This window comes from Echiichthys vipera, assembly GCF_963691815.1.
Source record: "Echiichthys vipera genome assembly, chromosome: 14".
NCBI classification, from domain to species: domain Eukaryota; kingdom Metazoa; phylum Chordata; class Actinopteri; order Perciformes; family Trachinidae; genus Echiichthys; species Echiichthys vipera.
This window is the reverse complement of record NC_139839.1, coordinates 16604510-16626813: the sequence shown is the minus strand read 5'-3', so window position 1 is coordinate 16626813 and position 22304 is coordinate 16604510. Positions and strand designations below refer to the sequence as shown.

General features: G+C 39.7%; 2 protein-coding genes across 3 annotated transcripts; both read left to right on the top strand.

Annotated features, from left to right (window-relative positions):
• The first annotated feature begins 5888 nt into the window (after positions 1-5888).
• Positions 5889-12747, top strand: spag7 (sperm associated antigen 7). Its single transcript, XM_083926815.1, has 7 exons — positions 5889-5992; positions 7785-7852; positions 9252-9340; positions 9448-9532; positions 9618-9707; positions 11365-11521; positions 11618-12747. Exons 1-7 carry the CDS (start codon positions 5908-5910, stop codon positions 11731-11733), a joined length of 690 nt encoding a protein of 229 aa, XP_083782941.1. The 5' UTR covers positions 5889-5907; the 3' UTR covers positions 11734-12747.
• An 897-nt stretch (positions 12748-13644) lies between these two features.
• On the top strand, positions 13645-21817 carry chrdl2 (chordin-like 2). 2 transcript variants are annotated; one of them, XM_083926945.1, is made up of 12 exons: positions 13645-13747; positions 14188-14300; positions 14428-14521; positions 14612-14757; positions 17330-17423; positions 17779-17840; positions 18483-18651; positions 18774-18962; positions 19067-19240; positions 20666-20758; positions 20871-21031; positions 21678-21817. In XM_083926945.1, exons 1-11 carry the CDS (start codon positions 13681-13683, stop codon positions 21002-21004), a joined length of 1335 nt encoding a protein of 444 aa, XP_083783071.1. In that variant the 5' UTR covers positions 13645-13680; the 3' UTR covers positions 21005-21031; positions 21678-21817. The 2 variants fall into 2 exon arrangements, with proteins under 2 accessions (XP_083783071.1, XP_083783070.1); XM_083926944.1 differs by having other exon boundaries at positions 20871-21789.
• Positions 21818-22304: the final 487 nt, after the last annotated feature.

Below are 22304 nucleotides of genomic sequence, written 5' to 3'. Positions count from 1 at the left end.
TGTTCAAATCATATAGTGAGTTGGTTACTAGATGTCAGTATTTCATCATTTATCACAACTTTTTGTTCTTCCGGAACGGTGTCGCCTGAAGCTGAGGTGAGTATATTTGCTTTCAGCTGACAGTCATGTCGCTTCCTAAATCAATAAAACAAGGCCAAAGTTCACCAACAAAGACGTTTGACCTTTCAATCGGAGATAGGCAGACAATATGACAATGAATTTGCTTTGCAATCGTGAATGGTGGATTGTGACGTTGTCCGTCCATTCCAGACAGTATTGTCTGGACAGACAGAATGGTGAGATAACATAAACACAGACAAGAGACATAACACTTCATTCACAAAAGCTCTATTTCATCACAGCTATTTGGCTCAGTCACTTGACCATTATTGTGTCCTGTCGGTACAGCGCTGAGCAAAAGCATGCCAGACTCAACTCAGACTGCTTTCCATGCTGTTATTTCCCGAGGGTCAAGCCAATTGGGCAATGGGCTGCAGAGTTAGCGTTAACACTATATTTTAGACGTTTTTTTTTCAGATACAAAGTAAACAAATTACTTTGCATCATATTTGGACAGAAAAAATAAAGTTGATGGTGATTATTATCCAAACTAAACAGCAACAAACCAATACATCAGTCAGTTTATTTTCATGCATTTATTAACACACTGCATTTCAGAGTTCACAAAGGATTGACTATAAACCTCCTGACATGTGAGATTCAGGATCAGCCACACACAGTTTCAGGCAACAATAGCATTGTTCCAGCTACACACGTAATAGCTGTAAATGAGACTATGTATTAAGTCTACTTCAAAGGCACTCATTGTCAGATCACACAGAGGGTTAAAAGTCCAGGAGGAGATGATTGAGAGTAACGTCAAAATGGTTTATCCAGAAGATATGCTGCCAGTTACCAGGATCCAGGCTACCTGTACCGAAGATGTCATCTTGCAGGCATCATCGAATGGCAGGTGCTAAGACCGCATAGCGCAGCACCTGAAAATTAGCACAATACAGTTGAAGTTAGTGTCCTATTTTGCAATCATCTCTACAGTGCTGCCTTTGCAAATAAATATTACAAAGTTATGCACAGTTCTACTTTCTGATCCTGGCAGACCTACCTGTATCTCCGAGGGCAACCGTGATGACCAACGATATACTCCTGGGCATAGCAGAACCGTCTGCAGAGTCCTCTATACCCACATGTCCAGTACTGCATTTCTGGATCATTGCCTGTAGATGATTAGAAAATAATCACTAATAATGTCCCCATATTCATGATGAATATTGACTTAACTTGTCATAAACTGTAATAAAAAAAAAATCCATTCATCTTAAAAAAGAAGTTAACAAATTGTAATTACTTGATAGCTAAGAAAACTGTCAAGTTGTGATTTCATTCATTTGTTTTACTTCTTAGAGCCACACGAAGAAGCCCAGTAATGAGCCCAGTGTAGTTTGAGCATTTGCCAAATCCTGATTTGCTTGATTTGATGTCACACAGTAAGAAAATGGGTGTATCCATTGCTTACCCTCCCCGACTGCGAGCATCAGGAGAAGCACAAGAAGAACCAAGCTCAGTCCCTTCATGTTTAGGTACCAATAAGCTTTCAGACAGGGTTGTTGACAGGCTGATGCTGCATTTATACAGCATTTCAACCGGCGGGGGAGGAGTCCGTTGTGCTCTGTCCAAATCACAATAACAAAGTATCGCTGAATGATGGCAGTCTGAGGTCTGTAGGTCAGGACTATCAGCTTACTCAGCTTAGTCAACAGCTGCAGCTTCTTGAGAATTTAAGGTTGCTTTTAGGCATTTTACAAAGAACCGTACTGTAAATTCCCACGCTATGTTTACTTCATCATCCAACCTGCTCTGTAAATAGAGATGCTGTAAAATACCTGTGCTGTTCATCATCATAGAAATCTAAATGGGGCAAAAAAAGGGCTCCGTCTTTGGTGTTGTACTTACATACGACCCTATGGCTTTACCACAAAGAACTCCTTCAAAAGAACAAGCCCTCCAAAAGTGATAATTATAGGTGAAATACTAACTAATCTGTTTGTTTTAGACAAAGTAAGCAGTACAATTCTGTCTGTCCTGCTGTGTTTTCAGGGCTGCCCTCATTTTAACCACTGCTCTGTCCACATCTGAATATGGCAGTAGTTCATGTGTTATTGCTGATGCTGTGAAACTACAATCAAACAGCACAAAACACGCTGCTCCAGTGACACATGGGATGATTGTTAACAAAACAATTACAACACAAGGCATAGACACATAGACATGTACGTGTACTGCTGTACGTTGCCCCCTAGTGCTTATACAAAGATGTCTGCTTTATTCTCTCTCTCACATACACGTATAGATAAACCACCTTAAAGGGCCCTGTCACGATCCAGTCTGTGAATAATTAGTCTGAAGAATGTTATTACAACCAAATCTCTTTGCCTCCATTGGCTTGCAGGAATTTTTGAAACCATTATGTAAACGCAGAGCACAGAGCAGTTAGAAACCTGCCACATTTAGAAGAGCAAACACTTATTATCCAGCTCTCCCATTTCAGATCTCATGGCCACAGTACACTCAAAATTGAATTTTCTTGCCAATGAATGACCAATTTAAGTTTGAATTGTTGTTGTAAAGGTTGAGCTTATTTTAACAACTATGTCGCATCGTTTCCTCTAAAACAATGCATATTTAATGATCTGAAAAATGTCCCTCTGTATTAAAGTGGAGGATAAATGTAAAGTAGCATGAAAAAGATGTGAGGGCTCCTAATCTTTTGGCTCAGTGAGAGTGGTGAGTGAATCAACTCACTGCACTCAGGTGTGTGTGGCGCGGATTGGCTTTGATTATAGAATAGAAATACTTTATTGATCCAAAGCTGGGAAATCACAGGTTTTTTTGTTTGTTTGTGTTTTTAGAAAAGAAGCTGTGTAGGGAGTTTTCATATACCCTGAGTCTCCAGTGCTCTGTGCTGACTCATTATCTCAGCATCAGAGTGAGAGGTTCCCCCTGTTGTCACTAATTCAGTACGTTGTGTGTATTTATTTTCAACTGGTTCCTAGTGTATACTAGGGTGTCTGGAGAGTTTGTTGTGACTCCAGCCTTTTGGTTTATCAAAGGTCTCCATGGCAGCCTTTTCCTTTAGTTTTGTGTTTTCTGGGTCTCCAGGACAATTTGGGTTTTGAGTCAGCTGCTTGGCAGCGGTGGTTTAGTTTATCATCTTAGTGCTTTCTTTCATTAAGAAAGCCTGTAGTTGCTCTATACACTATTGTGATTTTGTGGTTATCCCTTCACCCGCGCCTCTCAGACTAGACCTCAGTGAAAAACTACTGTAGCTGCACAGGGGCATGCTATCACAGCACAAGGAGCTCTTTCAGGCTCTCATGGGCAAATGCTGCGTGCATTTGTTGAGCAACAGGTCTCTCATGACAGTATGGTTAAGGAGATACTTGCACGTTTACAGACACCTGGGCCAGCCCCAGCCCAAATGCAAGCACCAAATCTCACAAAACCTCATTCCCCAAGCACCGCTATCTGCGATGACAGGCATCACGGGAGGTGTAAGGGATTTATCACCCAATGCAGTCTATTGTTTGAGTAACAACCCTATATGTTTAGCACAGACCGAGCCTGGGTAGCATATATAATATCCTTTCTTTTAGATAAGGGCCTTTCACTTTAGCTACAGAGTCAGGTTGGGTCAGGGAAGCTCTGGTAACCATTTTTTGTGGTGCCTTGTCCGAGAAGGTAAAGGATGAGCTTGCTTCCCCTGAGGTTCTGGATTCACTTGAGGACTTAATCTCTTTGGCAATTAGAACTGACAACAGAATCCATGAGCGCAACAGAGATAGAAAACAGGCGTACATCTGCCCAATGTCAGTGGAGTTTAACATTCTTTGTGAAAGACCTAACCTGCCTAAGGGAATCCTTGACAATGACGATCAGGAACCCATGACATAGGACACACGCGGCTTACTTCAGCGGAAAGACAGAGGCGTATGAGCAGTGCAGCTTGTTTATATTTTGGGAGGGTGGGTCACTTTATCCGCCAGTGCCCTTCACTGCAGAAATACGACACGCAGGGAAACGAGTAGACTCGTCAGACCAGGGGAAGGTCTTACCAAGTCTTAATAATTCCCCACCTGTGGCCAATAATCACACTTTTTTGTCCTTTGAGTTATTTTGAGATGCTCACTAGCGCACCTTCTCGGCATTTGTTGATTCAGGGGCAGAAGGAAGTAGTTTTATGGACTCAGCCCTGGCCCGAAATCTCAAATAACCCATTTTTGATCTTCCTTGTCCACTCGCAATCACCGCAGTGGATGGGTAACCTTTGGGTATGAGTAGGGTTGAGAGGGTCATCTGCCGGATTTCATTCGCATTAGTAATCACACGTAAGAGACTACGTTTTTTCTTATAGATGCACCTCAGTTACCCCTCATTCTTGGACACCCACCCGCAAGGCAATGTGAAACAAAAAAATGCTCAAGTACCTCAATTATGTACTTTAGTATTTGATGTTTTTTTAAATAATAATAATAATAAACAAGTCTGAACTCAATGATGCCAGTTGAGTTTAGCAATTTTGTTGCCAGATTTAGCAAATTTTCAGATTACCCAGGCTTAGCTTTAGTTACTTTTAAACATGTAGTTGGAAACTAATGATGATGACAAACACTTTTCTCACACTCAGTCACAACATATGGTCCGTCTGCCTGACTGCAGCAGCAGTAGCATGGTTTCCACAAGACAAACTTAAACATTCAGTTCGGAGTACGATTGTTCGGTTATTAGTTTTACAAGGTAGCAAGATAATAAACAAATTCCTAATTGTTAAATAATCATAGGCTACATCTTGTTGGTTGGATACCTTGTTGTTATTATTAGTGCTATCATGTTACCTAGCTAGCAAAAAAGTCACATAGGCTATGCCTTGTAATACATGCATGGTTTGTTATGTTATGTAACAACAAAAATATGACAAACCTATGATGTGTTGTGTTTAAAAGTAAAAAATATACTATATATTATACAAATATGTGTTAAACAAATAAATTAACAGATCTGTATAAAATGAAAATTCACAACTTTATTTTCCAATTCTCACAAATACCTCAAAACACCTCAGCTGTGCTTGTTTCTACTATTCTGCTGTATTAACTGCCATAACATATGTCATATTCACATTACTATAGATATTATTATAGTTACTGGAAGTGTGTCTCTCTCTGTCTTTGTGTCTGTCTTTGTCTCTCTCTGTCCATCTGTCGGTCTTTTCTCTCTTTCTCTCTCCTTTTCTTCCTCCCCAACCGGTGCAGACAGATGTCCGTCCTCCATAGAGCTGGGTCTGTCTGACGTCCCTGTCTGTTATAGGGAAGGTTTTCTTTTCCACCGTACTCTACGGGGGAATTGTTGGGTCTATGTAAATCATAAATAAGTCATAGAGTGTGGTCTTTACCTAGTTTGAAAAGTGTCCTGAGATAACTTTTGTTATGATTTGGCACTATAAATAAAATTGAATTGAATTAAAATATCATGTGACACAAACAATAATAGAACATATCAGCATCATACTTTTTAAAATGATATATATGTAAGGCAGTCCAATGAACATTACAATCTTATATTATGACAACACAGAATAAGTAAACTTAAGAGAAACTACTTAAATACACAATGAAAAAACTATCAATATCAGATTTGAAATCATTTTGTTTCCTGCCGAGACGCGGCTTTACGTCATTACGCGGTGACGCAATCACGCACAGACGTCACAATGCGATTTAGCAACTTTTAGCAACAAATCGACCTGGATGCCTTTAGGAACTTACCCTGAAAGTTAGTTTGCAACACTCGGACGGTGTGTGTGTGTGTGAGTGTGTTTTCTATCATTCCAAGATGGCGGACCTCCTAGGCTCAATTTTAAACTCGATGGAGAAGCCTCCAACAGTCGGCGACCAGGAAAGCCGACGAAAGGCTCGAGGTACATCGTGTTTTGTCTAAATAACGAATATTTTTTCGCGTTAGTTTGACGAATAACACGGATGTGATAAGAGACAACGTTAGACGTTTGTGTATGAAAATGAGAAGGACAAGAGAGCCTTCCTGGCGCTGCCATTGGCCAGCTGAGTTTTCAAGTAAGCACCGATGGCTCGGGTTAAACTCACGTTAGCACCGCCTCGACGGAACATGCACCCTCCCCGCATGTGTCCTGCAGTCTGCCGCAGACCTGAGGTCAGAGTCTGGGCTTGTGATGTGGGGAACAAAGCCCTCTGGAGTTCTTGATCCTGGAGCACTCATGGTTCACTGTTTCCAAGCTCTCGGGGCTGTAAAAATGGCGATATCTGCCGCCCTTGATGTTTATTCTGACCATTAAGGTCAGCCCGAATACAAAACAACAATAATACATAAATATAAAATATAAAAGTGGCACTGATGTTAATGTAATGCAAACCTGCTTAAAGTACTCTAAAGACAACCAGATGTTTTTATCTGCTGGGTGTTACCTTTGAGCATTTACAGTGCTCTTCCTTTACTGATCAATTTCTTCTTTTGCTTTTTTTTATTTTATTATAATTATATATTATCAGAAGAAATCACATAAAGTGTATATACAAAAGACATACACACAACACAAATTGTAAAAGGATGCACAGTAAATCACACCACAAAAGGGGTAAATTCATTATACAATAAGAACAAAAAGAGGATAATTAACCGATATGACCTCAAGGAAGTTCATCAAATACTTTCTTGTAACAGTCTATAAATCTGTTGCTATTTTTATTATCAGGGACGAGGATTTGAGACGTGACCTCAATTCCACAAAAAAAGGAAATAAGGATTGAGATCATAATCTTGAATTAAACAAGAAAGAAAAGTGAACCATGTGAATTAGAGACTTCTCCTTACCATTGTCATAGCAACATATTACATTCGTAAGAGAAAAAATATGAGTGACCTCAGGGGGATGGAAAATGAAACTATTTATTTGTAAGTTATCGATTTCTTGTAAGCCCCTTATTATTCATGATCACTTTTAGCGGCCCTATCTCTGAATTATTGAATGAACAGCTTTCAGAAACCATCATCTTTGCCATTAGCTCAGGTTTTGGACATTTTTTAAGTTGACAAGACTAGATAGAGGTTTATCATATAAATTAAAGGTGAACATAATTCCTATATTTGTTTATTTTTAGTGATAAACACAGATGATATTTGTATTTTAAAATGAATGAAACCTCCCTTTGAGACTTTCAGAGTTATGAACAGCAGCCACTTTACTGTTAGGCTCCATTTATATCTATTTTTGATTTGTAATTTTCTATAATAATAATAATTCTATTTCTATATATCTATTAGCAGTTTGCAGATCTCATGTGAAAAAGGTACTTCATCAAAGCCCAGCATGACACTGTGGCAATGCCGAGTGAAGTGTTGTTGCTACAAATAAACAAACGTCATCCAATATTCAGTTGTTGACATAACCACAAAACGGTGGTGATAAAAAGTGACCAAATCCTTTTTTATTAGATGCTAATGAGTATGCTTACCAATAAAACATCAGAGGCGGTTTCTTTGTAGACACATGCAACAAATACCAGATTTGAGTCTCTGAATGATCTGATAATGTGGTTTTGGCATTACAGGAAATCTGTCTCTCGATTAGACTTTTTTAAATAAAAGAAGCAGGCCGGTTGTGGTTGACTAGAAGACTGCGTGTTCTGTGTTCATTGGACACAAAAGAAACTTTAATTTCTGTCATTTTTTTCAAGAACAAGCAGCCAGACTCAAGAAGATGGAGGAAAATGAGAAAAGAAAGAAAGCCGAGTTCAGGAAAAAGGTGAGTGTCACATCTAATACACATTGATTATACGCTCAGTGGCCACTTTATTAGGTACGCCATTACAATCTAGTCCAAGCCAATACAACTGTTCTGCCATAAATTCAACTTTTTCTAATGGAGTTTATAATGTTCCCTTATTGTTGACGTTGTCGAAAAATGTGTTCATTTAGTTATTACAATACGTGACATTTATTTGGCTGATGATTTTAAACAAAACCACTTACAATAAGTGCATCCAACCATGAAGATGTCACTAGAAATTGTGCTACATTTTAGAAATAAGATAGAGAAAGATTTTCAGTAATTCATTTTATTATTATTTTTTCCATCTTTTCATTGGCCAAGATGCCGTCTGAACAGATGAGTTTTCAGTCTGGGACACAAGATGTGTCAGGTTTCTGATGTCAGTGCGGAGCTCGTTCCACTGTAGTGGAGCCAGGACTGCAAACAGTCTGGATTTGGTTGAGGGCAGCTGGGCCTCCCATGTAGTGTCAGTTTGTCAGTAGCAGAGCGTAATAGACAGACTGCGGTGTAGGATGGGCCTAAACCATCCAAAGCACAGTACGCAACTACCGGTCAGTGCATTTATATGCAGTTTAAAAATATTTAAATATCAAATATATTTTAATAATTTATGAACGTAGGTTATATTTGGTTTAAGGCAATATTCCGGTTTCCTAAACACCATGTAAACACCGGGCCCGGGGACAAATCTGATTGAACCTGATTAACAGACCTAGATAAATCCTTCAGTACCCCGAGTATTTGTGCATTTAAACAGCGTTCTCAGATGATAATCTTGTTACACGTCTCTGCATGCTCGATGGGTTATAACTGCCGCTCCCCACTCCGTGGCAGTGGTTTCTGAACCGGAAATAGGAATCAGGAAGCAACGGTGCCATAACAATGTGAAAAAACGAAACAAGCTTTACATTTAAAGCGAGGAAGGACTTTCCCATGGCAAGTAATTCTATCCTAAAACTTTAGTAATTTCCCCCCGCTTTCCAAGTTGTTGTGATTTTGACAAAGATGAACCAAAAGGAAAAGCCGTATTCCGACCAGTTGTACATTGCTGCCTCCTACTGTAGTGCAGGTCGAGTCCGATTTCCGGAATACTGCTGTGCATGTAAATGCACTAACTGACTTGAATTTAAGCCCCTACCAGTAAACAGTACACAGTGCGGAGGAGCTGTATAGTATATGTTTATTAAATAGTGTCAGCAAAAACATTAGATAATCATAAAAATAGACATTATGGCAAAACAGTTGTATTGGAATGTGTAAGTGTACCAAATAAAGTGGCCACTGAGTGTGGATCCTGTGGCCTCCCTTCACCACTGTTGGTACTGATCACATGCGAAATGACACAGACTGTCTCCCTTTATCTCTTGTTAAGATGGAGAAAGAAGTATCCGATTTCATTCAAGACAGTTCACAACAGAAACGAAAATACAGTACGATGGGAAAGATTGAAAGGAGTATATTGTAAGTACTGATCCCTTCAGATAATTACAATAAGCTCCTTTTTTTATGCAAGAAAAGAGGACATCATATTCTCACAACTATTTACGTTTCATTCCCTCATGTCTCAGGCATGATGTCGCAGAAGTGGCTGGTCTGGCTTCGTTTTCTTTTGGGGAGGACGAGGAGAGCCGTTATGTCATGCTTTTCAAGAAGGTCAGAATACTTTGCTTCTAATCCAGTGTAAGATATTAAAATAACGTGGGAAAATGTGACTAATTACCACCTTGTGCTGCGGCAGGAGTTTGCTCCGTCAGATGAGGAGCTGGAAGCCTATCGCAAAGGAGAGGAGTGGGATCCAAAGCTGGCAGAGCAGCGGCGCAGACTTAAAGTAAGACATGAGGCTTTTTTGTTTATTTCACTGAGGCCCTTTCAGACATGCACTCCTTTACATTTTTCTGATGGCAGTTTAACTTGTCGGTAGCCTGGTAATTTTTACTAAAGTCACAACCGCTATCTTACTAGGGTGGACCTGGTGATTTCAGTATCACTTTTAACTCGGCACAGGTCTGAAATGAACGCCGTTATATAAACGTAAAGGCAGCAGCAGCACAAAGTGAAACGAGCAGAGAGGGAGACCGAAAAGCTCAGATAGATTTATTATCTCAGTCTTTATTTCTTATGTACAAAGAAAATAAAGTCAGGTAGTAAACCATGAAACACTGCAAAAGCTTATTTCAAGTTGTAAGCTACATTTTTGCACAGACTCAACACGCATACAGGGAGAAAAATGGTCAATACAGAAACACCCATTTCTCCACAGACACCTCCGTGGAGCATAAAGAAAAACTATCACATTAACTTAGATTACCTTCCCTTGCTATGGATATCATTTTTGTCGTTCCGTGTGGTGTATATGCATAATTTACAGTTGAGTGCTACAAGTCCCACTACCCTCTCAGGAGGATTGTTGAAATATGTTTATCCGTTTACTGAAGTAGAAGCGACGACATCTAAAGTATTACATTTGTATTGCCTAGAATGCACTTCACAATGCAGCTCTATTAGGGGGGCAACTGCACACTAGGGAGAGAAAAAACATTACCATTCCCTCTGTTCTCACTGTCTTTTGCAAGATTAACCGTTTCCTTCCATCCAGCGATTTGAAATTCATATATTATTGGTTATTACATATTAAAGTTGTAATTCATAAGATTTCATCTATTTCATTGTCTTTTAAGTTACTATCCATCAAAGAGCAAGTTAAAACAATGGTGATTGATGATAATCATCCACTAATGAAAGCGCTCTTTGCCTGTTTGAGTATTCCAATCTGCGTCTGTGGTGACATTCCCTCCCTAAATGTAAATAAGCCGCCATGTTAGTGACGCTGCTGACAGCGGTAAGTCTGCCAGGTGGAACTCGTCACTAATGGCAATGCAGCGTTCACTTGTAATCGGAAATCGGGACTTCCAACTTCTGAGTCTGGCTTGTAGTAAGGGCGGAAGTGTAATATACGGGATGGTCCGTAAGTAGAGAGTTAAATGTGTGTCCATAAAGTTTACAAAAGAGCAAAAAAAACAACTATATATATTCAACATGCATAGCGACCATGAACAAGATGCAGGGCTTTGAAAGGACAGGCTTGCCTGCAATTACATCTTGCCGCTAAAGAGGCCGCTAGAAACAAGGTATCTCAAATCTTACAGATAATGACTTTAAATATTCTCTAAAAAAAGCAAAAGTGTTAATAGCCTGTTTAAACATGACTTAAAAGATAATGGAGCATCCTTAAGCGTTGCATTTTTGCCCCCACATGCCATCTCTACTGTACTCTTGCCTCTTAGCATCGAGAGAGAGCAAAGGGAAACTCCTGCATGCACACAACCTAACAGCTTCTGAAAAATTGCAGCTTCCACGACAATGTTTGTGTAGGGAGCAGTTAATTTTTTTATGGTTTGATTCAGTTTTGCTATGTATAAAGGGGGTGATTCATCCTTGAATTTCCGTCACACTCTGATATTTATTTTCTTTCCTCTTTGCCTCAGGAACAGGCTGCACTGGAAGAAACAGCATCCAGTCAGACTAAGAAGACAGAAACATGTCCCAACTCCAACTACAGAGACAAGTACAGTCACCTGATCGGCACCTCGGCCGCAAAAGATGCAGCACATACACTAGAGGCCAACAGCGCTTATGGCTGTGGTGAGTAAAAACGTTCACCGCATTGCTTTGCCTCTCTTAGGTCACACCACAGTTCTCTCTTTATTTACCCAGCACGTTGGTATGTTTCTCTCGCAGTGCCTGTGGCCAACAAGAGGGACACTCGCTCCATAGAGGAAGCCATGAATGAAATCAGGGCGAAGAAACGTCAGAAGCAAGAAGACGACTCAGGGGCACACAGCAGCAGCTCTTGAGTCTGCGGCTTCCTTTTGTCTTCCGTTGTGTGTTTGGGTGTGTGGAGTCATTAGTGTGCCTGTGCACGGTCTAATTCATCCTATAATGCAATATCTCGTTCTCCAGACATTTAAAAGTATATAACTTATATGACAGCCCTCGAATCTTACGGATGTATGCCACTGTCTGACTTGTTAAATCATGAAACCTTGTTGCGTGGAGGATGCTTATTTTGACTTGTCATAGTAGGAAAGGTAAGGTGGTACTTATTACATTAACAATGGCTCCAGTTTATTCACACGCTCCAGTGGCGGTGCCCAATACACAATGCCTGGACTCTCCGTTTTACATACTTTTACAAGTCAAAATATTTGATGTGAAAATGGCCTGTTATCAAGCCTCTCACACACATGATTGTGTGATGTATCTGGTGTTCAGCCACTCAATAACGCCGATGTCTTCATACATCATATTTAAAGGACATTTTTTCGTAGATGTCCTATGCTGATGTGTATTTACAGTACCCACGTGAAATGTTTATCATTAAAATATTGACGGTTTTGGACTCTGGCCAGGCCGTATGATGTTTTGAAAGCATAGTTTTAGGCAAAGCATGGCTAAAAAAGTGTTCCAAATATCCAGCGCAGCTTTTAAAAGGGAAACAGGAATGCCGTCTAGTGTCCAGCTTTTTTTCCCTTCTCAGTCTCAACATGTTTCAGATCCTCCGTTTCAAGAGGAAAAACATTTTAGAAAAATACAAACCGTTTTGTGAATTTTTAGGAATCTATTAAGTCTGAGATTTTCTTTGTTTCAATACATCTGCACTGACGGAATTACACTGTCACTCCAGACTGGACGTTTTTTATTAAGACAGGCGATGGCTTGGAGTAGGGAGCAGCAGTACTAGACTCACTGTAGGAATATTGGTTTCATCTCTTTTGTTTGTCATATCTTCTTGGCATTTTGATGTCTTTTATCATGGTTGCACTGTTTTATCCCCCCTTGTGTGTTAATAAATGGAGAACAGTATTAGACATTTGACTGTATGTTGCGCTCATTTACTGTATCCTGATGTTTGCATTCAAGTTTTTAGCCTGGTTGTGAAGTCGTATAATATTATCGGTTCCACATATTTGAATCAGCCATATTAAGCGGTAATTTTACGATCAATTCACACGTCATCAACCACACACTTCTGTATTTACATATGTGACAACTAACCTCTCAGGAGCAGACCAATAGACAAAATATGTTATGGAGAGTAATTGGCATCTATGGACATCATTCGGCTGTAGTGTAATATATCCAAGTACATTTACTGTGGTATTTGCACTTTAGTTGAGTACTTCCATTTTAAGCTACTTTATACTTTAATTTAATTTCAGAAGGGAACTTTTTTTTTTACTTCATTGTATTTATCTGACACTAGTAATTACTGGCTAATAAAATATGATGCATTGTTATTGATTAAACTAGTTTAGTTTAGTATAGTTAAACTGTCAGCCTCAACCAGTTAAAACATTACAATGCATCACAATGCGATTTATACTAATAATAATAATAGTCCCCCAGCCAGCTCATGAGTTCTTTTGTAATTATTTTAAGTAGGCCTATTTAGCTGCCAATATTTTTGTACCTCTTATGAATACAGGGCTTATAATCGAGTATTTGTTCTATAGTTTGGGATTGCCTCTTAATGAAAACACGCTGTCCCTTCCTGCACATGTTATTGAATCACTCCATGTCTAATCTATTTTAGGGTCATGCGATCACTCCGCTGTCATCCTTGTTTCTGGGCCTGCGCTGCCGTCTGTCTCCTGAAGGAGGCGCCATAGATTAACCGAGCAAAAAAAAAGTTGGATTTTTATTTTTTTTAAATCCTCGCCTCACACTGTCCTGCAGTGTCTGTCCTGCACAAACACACTTATTGCGCGCTGACGACTCAGTCACGCACATGTAGAAAAAAAATGAAGTCCATGTTTTTCCTCTTTTTCATCATTTGGTGTGCAGATGCAGAGATAAAACCCCGGAAAGGTAAGACCCAGGCCCTGCTGATGCTTATTCTGTCCTGATCAAATGTGTGGGGGGCTTAGAATAAGGAAAAGCATGAACTCATGGGACTCCTGAGGAAAGTTTAGTCGGACCTTAGCCAAAACTGAAGAGACATTTTAAGATGGACATCTCCCATTGCTCCAAACATCACTTCGGTGTTTTGTGCTAAAAGCTTATTTGTGTCATTCTGTCACAGAAGTCACCAAAAGTTTAACTCCTGTTTGTCTTAATAAGCTGGAGTGGGATCTCTGGTATTCGCAGTGTCCCATGTTTTCTCCCTCTTTTTAACTTGGAGCCGATTCACGCTTTGATTAAACATCTCTGACGCATGTTTCATGTTTAATTTCACATTGAAATGCTTTTGTTTTTGCGGTGGGTTGATCTGCGCCACATTGCATCTCATCTTCATGTTTGACACTCAGAGTCCGGGGTGGTGTGTACTTTCAAAGACAAGACATACAGCCCAGGAGACAGCTGGCATCCCTATCTGGAGCCCTTTGGATTCATGTTCTGCATGCGCTGCGTCTGCACAGAGGTACATTTGAACAGTCATGTATGCTCCTAAACAGACATCTAGGGGTATTACACTAAAACTGCAGGAAGGAACTCTGCGTTTGGGGTTTAAAGTTGCCTGTAAACTCTAATTTGTTGCTCTCTGTTAGACAGGTCATGTGAAATGTAACACGATCAAGTGTCCTGCTCTTCCATGTGAAAACCCAGTAGCTGAGCCTGGGCAGTGTTGTCCAAGATGCACAGGTAGACTGTCCTCCTCTGACTCCTTATCAGCTGAGTTCTGAAGAGTCTATATGGTGACTTTAAAAAATAAAAACCTCCTGTCCTCTTCAGATGAGCCCAGGATCCCTGCAGGGCTGAGAGCTTCAGTGAAATCCTGCAAGTATAATGGAAGTATCTATCAGCCAGGGGAGACCTTCACCAAGCTCGACCTCTTCCCATCCAAGCAAAGCAATCAGTGTGTTATGTGCACATGCTCTGTAAGTTACATTTCATCTGCTGCTTTTATTGATGTGGTGAAAGAATGTCATATAAGTATGTAATACATTTAAGGTAAGTGCTTTTACTTCTATCCCTATCTGGGAAGTTTAGTTGACGTACTACTTTTCATTGCAAAATGACCATTATAGACAATAAAAGCAGGTGTGATTTAGTCTAGCCAATGGTGACTATGTTTGCAATGAAATGTTTTTTCCACTGAATATTTAGGAGTTTCTGCCAATCCTCCTTTGATTGGGGATCATTGTTTTCCTCTTGAGCGAATACTTCACCCTCAAAATTATCATTTTTATATCAATTTCTAACCCCGTGTTACCTTGAATTCTAAAAGGAGAAGTTGTTTTCTCCCGTGCCTCAACAATAAATGATAAAATAAAATTCTCTCAGTTGTCGAATTCTCCGTTCACCATGGAGGCACGCCAGATAAAGACATTTTTCTTCAGAAATTGAAGGTACTGCAGGGTGAGTAATAGAGGGTGATGGGGGTGAAATATCCCTTTTAAAGTGTAATTCCGGTGCAAATTCATCCCATGGTCTTTTTCGGCACTTCCATACATCAAATAAGCAATCGAGACAGATTTTTCGTGTATGAACTATTAACGGAGAAATCCAGGAGAGTCGCTAACAGCCGGACGTGGCTAACACTGATTAGCTCGGGGCATTATGGTGAAGGCATTAAAACTGCTTTTTTTGCCACCAATACTTCTCAAAACAACACCAAACCTCCATGGGTTGATTTTGCACCGGAATTACACTTTAACAACACATTTAAAGGGATAGTTTAGACATTTTGAAGTGTGGTTGTATGAGGTACTTATTTGTAGTTAGTGTATTACAATAGATGATGGTCGGTGCGTCCCCAGTTTGGAGAATCAGGCAGGAGCAGAGGCACAGAAGCTAAGCGATGTATACTACTGTGGACGAACTTTAGTACTGTGAAGCGGTGAAAATATTCTAAATATAGTATGCACTTACACAGATAAAGGGTTAGGGTTAGGGTTGTCTTGGTTGAGCCTTTTTTTAGGTGGCTAAAAATTAGAGATTCACCGATCTGATACCCAGATAAAACATGGGCCCAGATATTGACTACTTAACTGGATCGGATATCGGATGAATGAGGCCGATCCAGCATTTTTTTTAATTAATATCATACAGTACAAAACAGTTACAGCGACCTAGTCACTTTAATTCTGTGCACCGGTTAAGGTTTTAGATTGCATCTTAAAATATCTATTTGCACTGCACTTTACGTGGAAGTGTTATTTATTTATTTTTGCTGCTAATGTACACTTTGTTATTTGTTCATAAATAAACTTTTTTTTTAACAAAGCTAAATGTTTATGTCAAGCCTGATGCCTTTACTCACATGGCAAGGTAAACGGTTCATTCATTCAACAGTAACATCAGATAGGTAACGGCCGACACGCTCAGCCCAGGTATCGTATCTGATTGGATCGGAAAGACTGGATCGGTGCATCTCTAGCTAAACTATGGTTAAGTACCTCATACAACCTCACTTCAGATTACACAAAATATCCCTTTAAGTTCTGCCAGCACGTCCTAAAAGTCAAATAAACTGCTTTAATTACTAGATGTATGTTAAATCATGTTAAAATGTCTCATATTTCATGCATTGAAAGATCTGAGATTATTCAAAACTTCATGTGTGTGCATGTGTGTTGTGTTTCCTGTGGTACATTTGTTGTTGCATGGGTGAATAGTATATCCACCCACTAACTTATAGCTGCTAATGCTACGCAGTGAAACTGGAAATGTATCGTTAAATCCCATTTAATTTGTAGCTGGTGAAAGCATCTTGCTTTGGTTCATGTGTAGACTTACTGTTGCTTGAGTGTGGTCAGTACAAGAAGATGGTTGGAGGTGTTAATTGAGAAAACCAAAGGCAGATATGGGAGAGAAAAGTCGAAGTGATGCCAAAAACTGACATCACCCCGAAAAAAAACGAGTGAAAAGTCAATTTTATGAGTTGTGAAGTGGTGTTTGTTAACAGATGTTTCAGAGGAGACAACAGATGACAACATACTGAACGAAAATAGTCATTGTATAATGCTAATACAATAATTATGCTCATGCATTGCTTCCATGGGTCTCTTAGTCAATTTTAACTTAATCCTAATTTCTGTGTGGTTTCTGTTTAGACATGACTTCACCATAACACCAAGGTTTTTAAAGACATGCCTCGATTTGTTCTGACGTTGCTCCGGTACTAGAGCAGGTTGTAGTATTTATAGTTATTTGTCGCCTTTAGCAACACACTGAACCCTTAATTGCCTCGGCTGAGCGGGACAGAACTCTGCGGATATGGACAAAAGCAAAAAAAAATTCAAAGTCTCATTATGTCTTTGCCTTTGCTTTTTCACAAACTTTTAATCTCAGAAGACATTGTGATTATGTTGTTTGGACTTTGTGCATATAAATATGTCAGCAGGTCTAGAGATGCCTGCGGAAACCTCAGAGTACTTAAGCGTTACCTTCTGGAGCTCATAGTTGGACGTTTAAAAAAAGTAATTTGCCCTCCCTTTCTTTTCTCAGAATGGAAACATCTTCTGCGGTCTGAAAACATGCCAACCAATCACCTGTTCCTCACCAGTTTCTGTCCCAGATACCTGCTGTTTAGTGTGTAAAGGTATTCAAGCTCCTCCAAGCAGACAAAATGGTTTTACTTAGTTTAATATCTGCAATGATATGTTTTAGAAATGTAACATGCAGATTAGGTCTGAGCATATGACGGATGAAGAAGGATGGTTTTTTTTTCTGATGTTGATTTGTATCACAAAATGAAAGTAGATGCAAAATGACACTTAAAATGGGATGATGTGCAATGTTTCACTGTAATGCATTAAATCAGACAAAACGCAAAAAAACCCCATCACAATACGATTCCACTAAAAATCAGTTGGAATAATTTGGCATTACAGGCCAGCCCTGTTTACATATTCCCTTTGTTAATTACATTGTCCTCTTTTCTCCTCTGTCTTTAGATCATGGCACCAGTGGGTCTTCATCAACTGAGGATGGAAACCAGCAACTGAACAGAGGCGTTGTACGGTCCTGCTGATTTATCATAAAATTAACATATCTGCGTCATTGCTTCTTATACTTAAACGTGCCTATCTTTAAACATATATTTAAATGTAATGGAAGGTAGCAATGTGGTGTTATCAGTTCAGAAGCTGCAATTTAATTGCTGGACTGGGGTTCAAGTGGCACAGGCAAGTGGCCTTGAACGTGACACTGAGGTCACTACAAGCTTCAGGGGAGCCGCCCTCCAGCTCATGCTGACCCCTCTGACCTCCCTTTGCATGGGTGCATGCAAATTCATTATTTTTCCCTTGAGCATCTGCAGGAAGATTAGCTCAACTTGGCATCATATTATTCAGGTTATTTCTGAAACATGTACTTTGCTGCATCAAAGACGAAGCCGTCATATCCCCCCCCCCCCCCCCCCCCCACCAAGACCCACCTTCCTCTTGGCCTGATAAAAATACGGAATTGCAATTTTGTTCTATTTGAATTTCTGGAAAGATCTGAGATGTGGTCAGTGATTCATAGATCTGGAGCCAGGCTATAAACATTTATGATTTAGGACTAAATGTGATGCTTCTGCTATCACTCAGGGGAAAAGCAAGTAAAGCCAAGAGTTGAATAGATGAAAGATAACTGTTTTATTATGTGTTTACAAAAGAGGCATTCAGTGGACCAGTGTGCTGGAGAGCAGAGCAGAATGCGGTCCGACCGTGCCACTCCACCCAGGGTTAGGACTTCACCCAGAGGCCTGAGCCTCAGTAAACTTAACCTCAAAGGCGCTGCGGAGACCACCGTGAAGATTTTGATGCAGAGGAAACACCAAAGAGGTGAGACATTGTCAAAACAGAAAGATCCTGTATAGGTATTTGATTTTATATACATGTTCCTCACATCTTTACGATTGCTTCCATATGTAGCACAACGCTCAGATGTTTTCCATTTCTCTCAGCGTGTTTATATAATGGCAAGACGTACTCTCATGGAGACATGTGGCACCCAGTTTTGGGGAAGGTCCTGGAATGCATCCTGTGCACTTGTACCGATGGCCTCCAGGACTGTAAACGCATCACGTGTCCCAGCCAGTACCCATGCCAACATCCTATGAAATCAGCAGGAAAGTGCTGCAAGACTTGTCCAGGTAGTCAAACATCTGCTCATAACATAATGAAGTGTTTATACTGACATGATGTGGATTGGCTGTAAACACCATTCACACAGCTTGTGTCTGTTTTGTCTCTCTAGAAAGTAAAGCTGAACGTAACCAGACCCAGTGTTATCTTGGATATAAAAACAACCTCTTGGTGTATAAAGTAGACTCATCTTTGAAAGTAGATCCTCCCCACACAGTCAGGATCATTGCTGTTGAAAGACAAAGTACTGCTGAGGTTGAAGTGCAAGTATGGAAGACTGTGGAAGGTACTGTAACTACCGGTGGGAAATATATTAAAGATATAGTTTGACAGATGAGAAGATTGATGCCACTCTGATTTCTTCCCATTAGATCTGAAGGTTCAGCCATGGATATATAAATAGAACTGGATACAGCTTTGGAGGCGGGGCCCTGATCATTCCTATGAGAGTTGCCTTTAACTTTCATCTGTGGAGCACTAATGTTGCCTTTAACTCCACCTCCCAGCCACTCCGCCTCAGGCTCATTCACACGGAAGAAGTAAAATAACTGGATTAGGCTATTTTTTTTTATATATATAAATAAGGGCTATTTAAGTTTTCATACTGGGAGGTTGACAGTTTACACGCCCTCATTTACACTCAGAATCTAAGTCAATGGAAAACAGTATTTTTAGGTCCAATGGCATAACATGACAGACCCGGAAGTTGTAATTATACAGTTGGGCCACTCTGTTAAATTGGTCTCAAAGCCTGGCACCGTTCCTGGGGTTCTGGCTCATGGATGTATTAGAAGAACTGGATCCCAAGATCCTAAGATGGCTATTCAATCCAATGAGAAGTGCTCGCCTGGTACATACACCAAAAAATGTTTCTAGCTTCAGATTTAACTTCCGGGATATGCAGCCCACTGACTGTGTGCAGGGTATTTTTTGTCGTCCACTGGTTGCGAGGCTGAGTGGCGGGTCCCTGTTTAGTCTTTATCGTACATCCATGGCTTGGTTACAGCCAGAAGCCAGTTAACTTTAGCTTAGCTTGAGCATAAAGACCAGGAAAAGGAAAATCAGCTAACCAAGACATACTCTACAATAGGCTACAGTCCGCCATAAAAAGTTTAATACTTTGTTTTTGTATGGATTAAAATAACAAAATATAACATGTCCATTAATATTTAGAGGTAATGGTTGAAATATTTTTAGCTTTGGACAGTGCCCCCTGTTTCCAGGTTTTATGCTAAGCTAAGCTAAGCTAAGCTAATCAGCTTCTGGCTGTACTTTCCTATTTATCATAAAGACATGAGAGTGGTATCAGTCTTCTCAACTAAAGCTGGAATTATGCTTTCCCAGGCTGCACAGAAGTGAATATGCTTGTGTCATTTGGCCATGTTCGCATGTATGTTTCTTTTATATTTGTACAGATTGGGTAACATACGTGTCTACTGGTAAGCAGTGTCACATTTGGCAAACCTCAATGTAAAGAAAATAGAAGAAATCAGGAAATGAAAATCAATCCATTACATCTGTGAAACAAAGGTAAAGGAATTTGGGTTTATTTAGAAGCATAATTCCAGCTTAAAAGAAACACCAACACACATTTGAATGGCACCTGTATACTTTTGCAAGAACAAAGAGTAAGGATCCATTTCTTTAAGACAAATACACAATATTGCTAGACGAGTGACATGTCTCTAATTTGAGTTTTTTATTCATACAGGTGTTTTACAATTAATGGAAATTGGCGACGTTCAAAGAAAAGATATTGTGGATCATCCAGAAAATTACACATTACTTACAACACTTGATGAAGGTTTGTTTCATCAATCATCATTTTGCCTTTTGGGAAATCCTTCTGACTTGTTTTAATATGACTGTTTGGGTTTTGGTATTGAATTTATAATAATTCCAGTTAATTTTTTCAGAGACGTGGCGAAAATTTAAAGAGGAGGGAGAAAATCTGAGCACAGCTCCTCAGACTACAATTTGCGAAGTCGGCATTCGGGAGATGGTGTTTTTCCTAAATCCCAAGCAGATAGAAGATCTCTGTTCACCCTGATGCTTCCTGCTCCCTTAACACTACATGGTAAATGTACAGTCCATTACTTTATACAAACATATTGCAATTGGATTTCCTGCGTCATGTACAAGTGGAATTTCTCATTTATAACATTGTTTATTGATTGACACATTAATGACCATAATGTTTTAATCATCATGTTAAATGTAAATGATGAGGTTACAAAACACGGGCTTTAGCAGTGGTTGATAGCTGCCATGGTCTTAAACTTGGCAGAGCCGAAGGCAGCATCAGTATTCACTTATACATTTGGGGGTTGATGCAGTGATTTTGATATGTGCATTAAATGAATGATTGATGACATTTTGGGCTCAGTATTTCTCAAACAAACCATGTGAAAATAACCTGAATTGTAGAATATGTTGGGTAAGGGGCCATGTTCTGTTCAGAATATAAAGGATTTTTTTAAGGATGTTTATATGATCATCTTTAACATATTTATTGTAAATACAAACTGAGGTTTTTGTCACCTTATTTAAAACATATTGGTTCATATGATTTCTGTGTATATGTATTTGACTGTCTGAATGTTGTTCTGCATTTAGTAGCACTGGCCAGTGAATACCAAGCTGTGTATTTGTTAGTGAGGTAACTGCTTTCCCAATTCTGCCTGATGTGAAAATATAGACTTACTGTAGCTATTTTTATGCAGCTGCTGGATTTGGTTTGTCATCATACCCTAAGGACATTCTACAACTCCACCTACCAGAAATATTTGTATTTTAACATGCTCACAGTTGATGTAGCTGTCTCTGCTCACGATTCCAACCCATAAAGGTTTCTCAGTGTTTTACACCAGTAAACATTTTTGTCTTGATTTGTTTCTAGCTGTGACTTTTAGGTCTAAATTGCACCCATATGTAGTCATACACAGCAAGACACTGGGAATATGACAAGAAGTGGCTCATGGAGCTCAAAGTTGTCTATCATACTCACTGGTAACAGTAGAGGAATGAGCCTGAATGCACGACTCAGGTCACTAAACAGTTTCCAATCTGTCCTTGCCACTGTCAGGTAAAAGTGCGCAGGAGGCAGCGCAAAGATCTAAGCATTAGAAAAAAAAAAAAACAAGGTTGCAATACATTTCCAAAATTTCAAATCTGGTTATAAAAAAAAACACTACGAGCAGACACTGAAGAAAAGGCCGAATGCTTACTGGGAACAGAAAAGCAGGCAAAGAATAAAGAGGGAAGAGGAAAGGACAGAGACTAAATACACAAGGGATGCTGGGTAATGAGGGACAGCCAGGTGAAACTAATCAGGGGTGGGGAAGGTGGTC

Bases quoted from the DNA above. Each gene is read 5' to 3' on its own strand.
- spag7 (XM_083926815.1), top strand. From the start codon at position 5,908: ATGGCGGACCTCCTAGGCTCAATTTTAAACTCGATGGAGAAGCCTCCA. The intron at 9,708-11,364 runs GTAAGACATGAG...TCTTTGCCTCAG, and splicing joins AGCAGCGGCGCAGACTTAAA to GAACAGGCTGCACTGGAAGA. The intron at 11,522-11,617 runs GTGAGTAAAAAC...TTTCTCTCGCAG, and splicing joins CAACAGCGCTTATGGCTGTG to TGCCTGTGGCCAACAAGAGG.
- chrdl2 (XM_083926945.1), top strand. From the start codon at position 13,681: ATGAAGTCCATGTTTTTCCTCTTTTTCATCATTTGGTGTGCAGATGCA. The intron at 17,841-18,482 runs GTACGGTCCTGC...TGTTTACAAAAG, and splicing joins AGCAACTGAACAGAGGCGTT to AGGCATTCAGTGGACCAGTG. The intron at 19,241-20,665 runs GTACTGTAACTA...TTATTCATACAG, and splicing joins AGTATGGAAGACTGTGGAAG to GTGTTTTACAATTAATGGAA.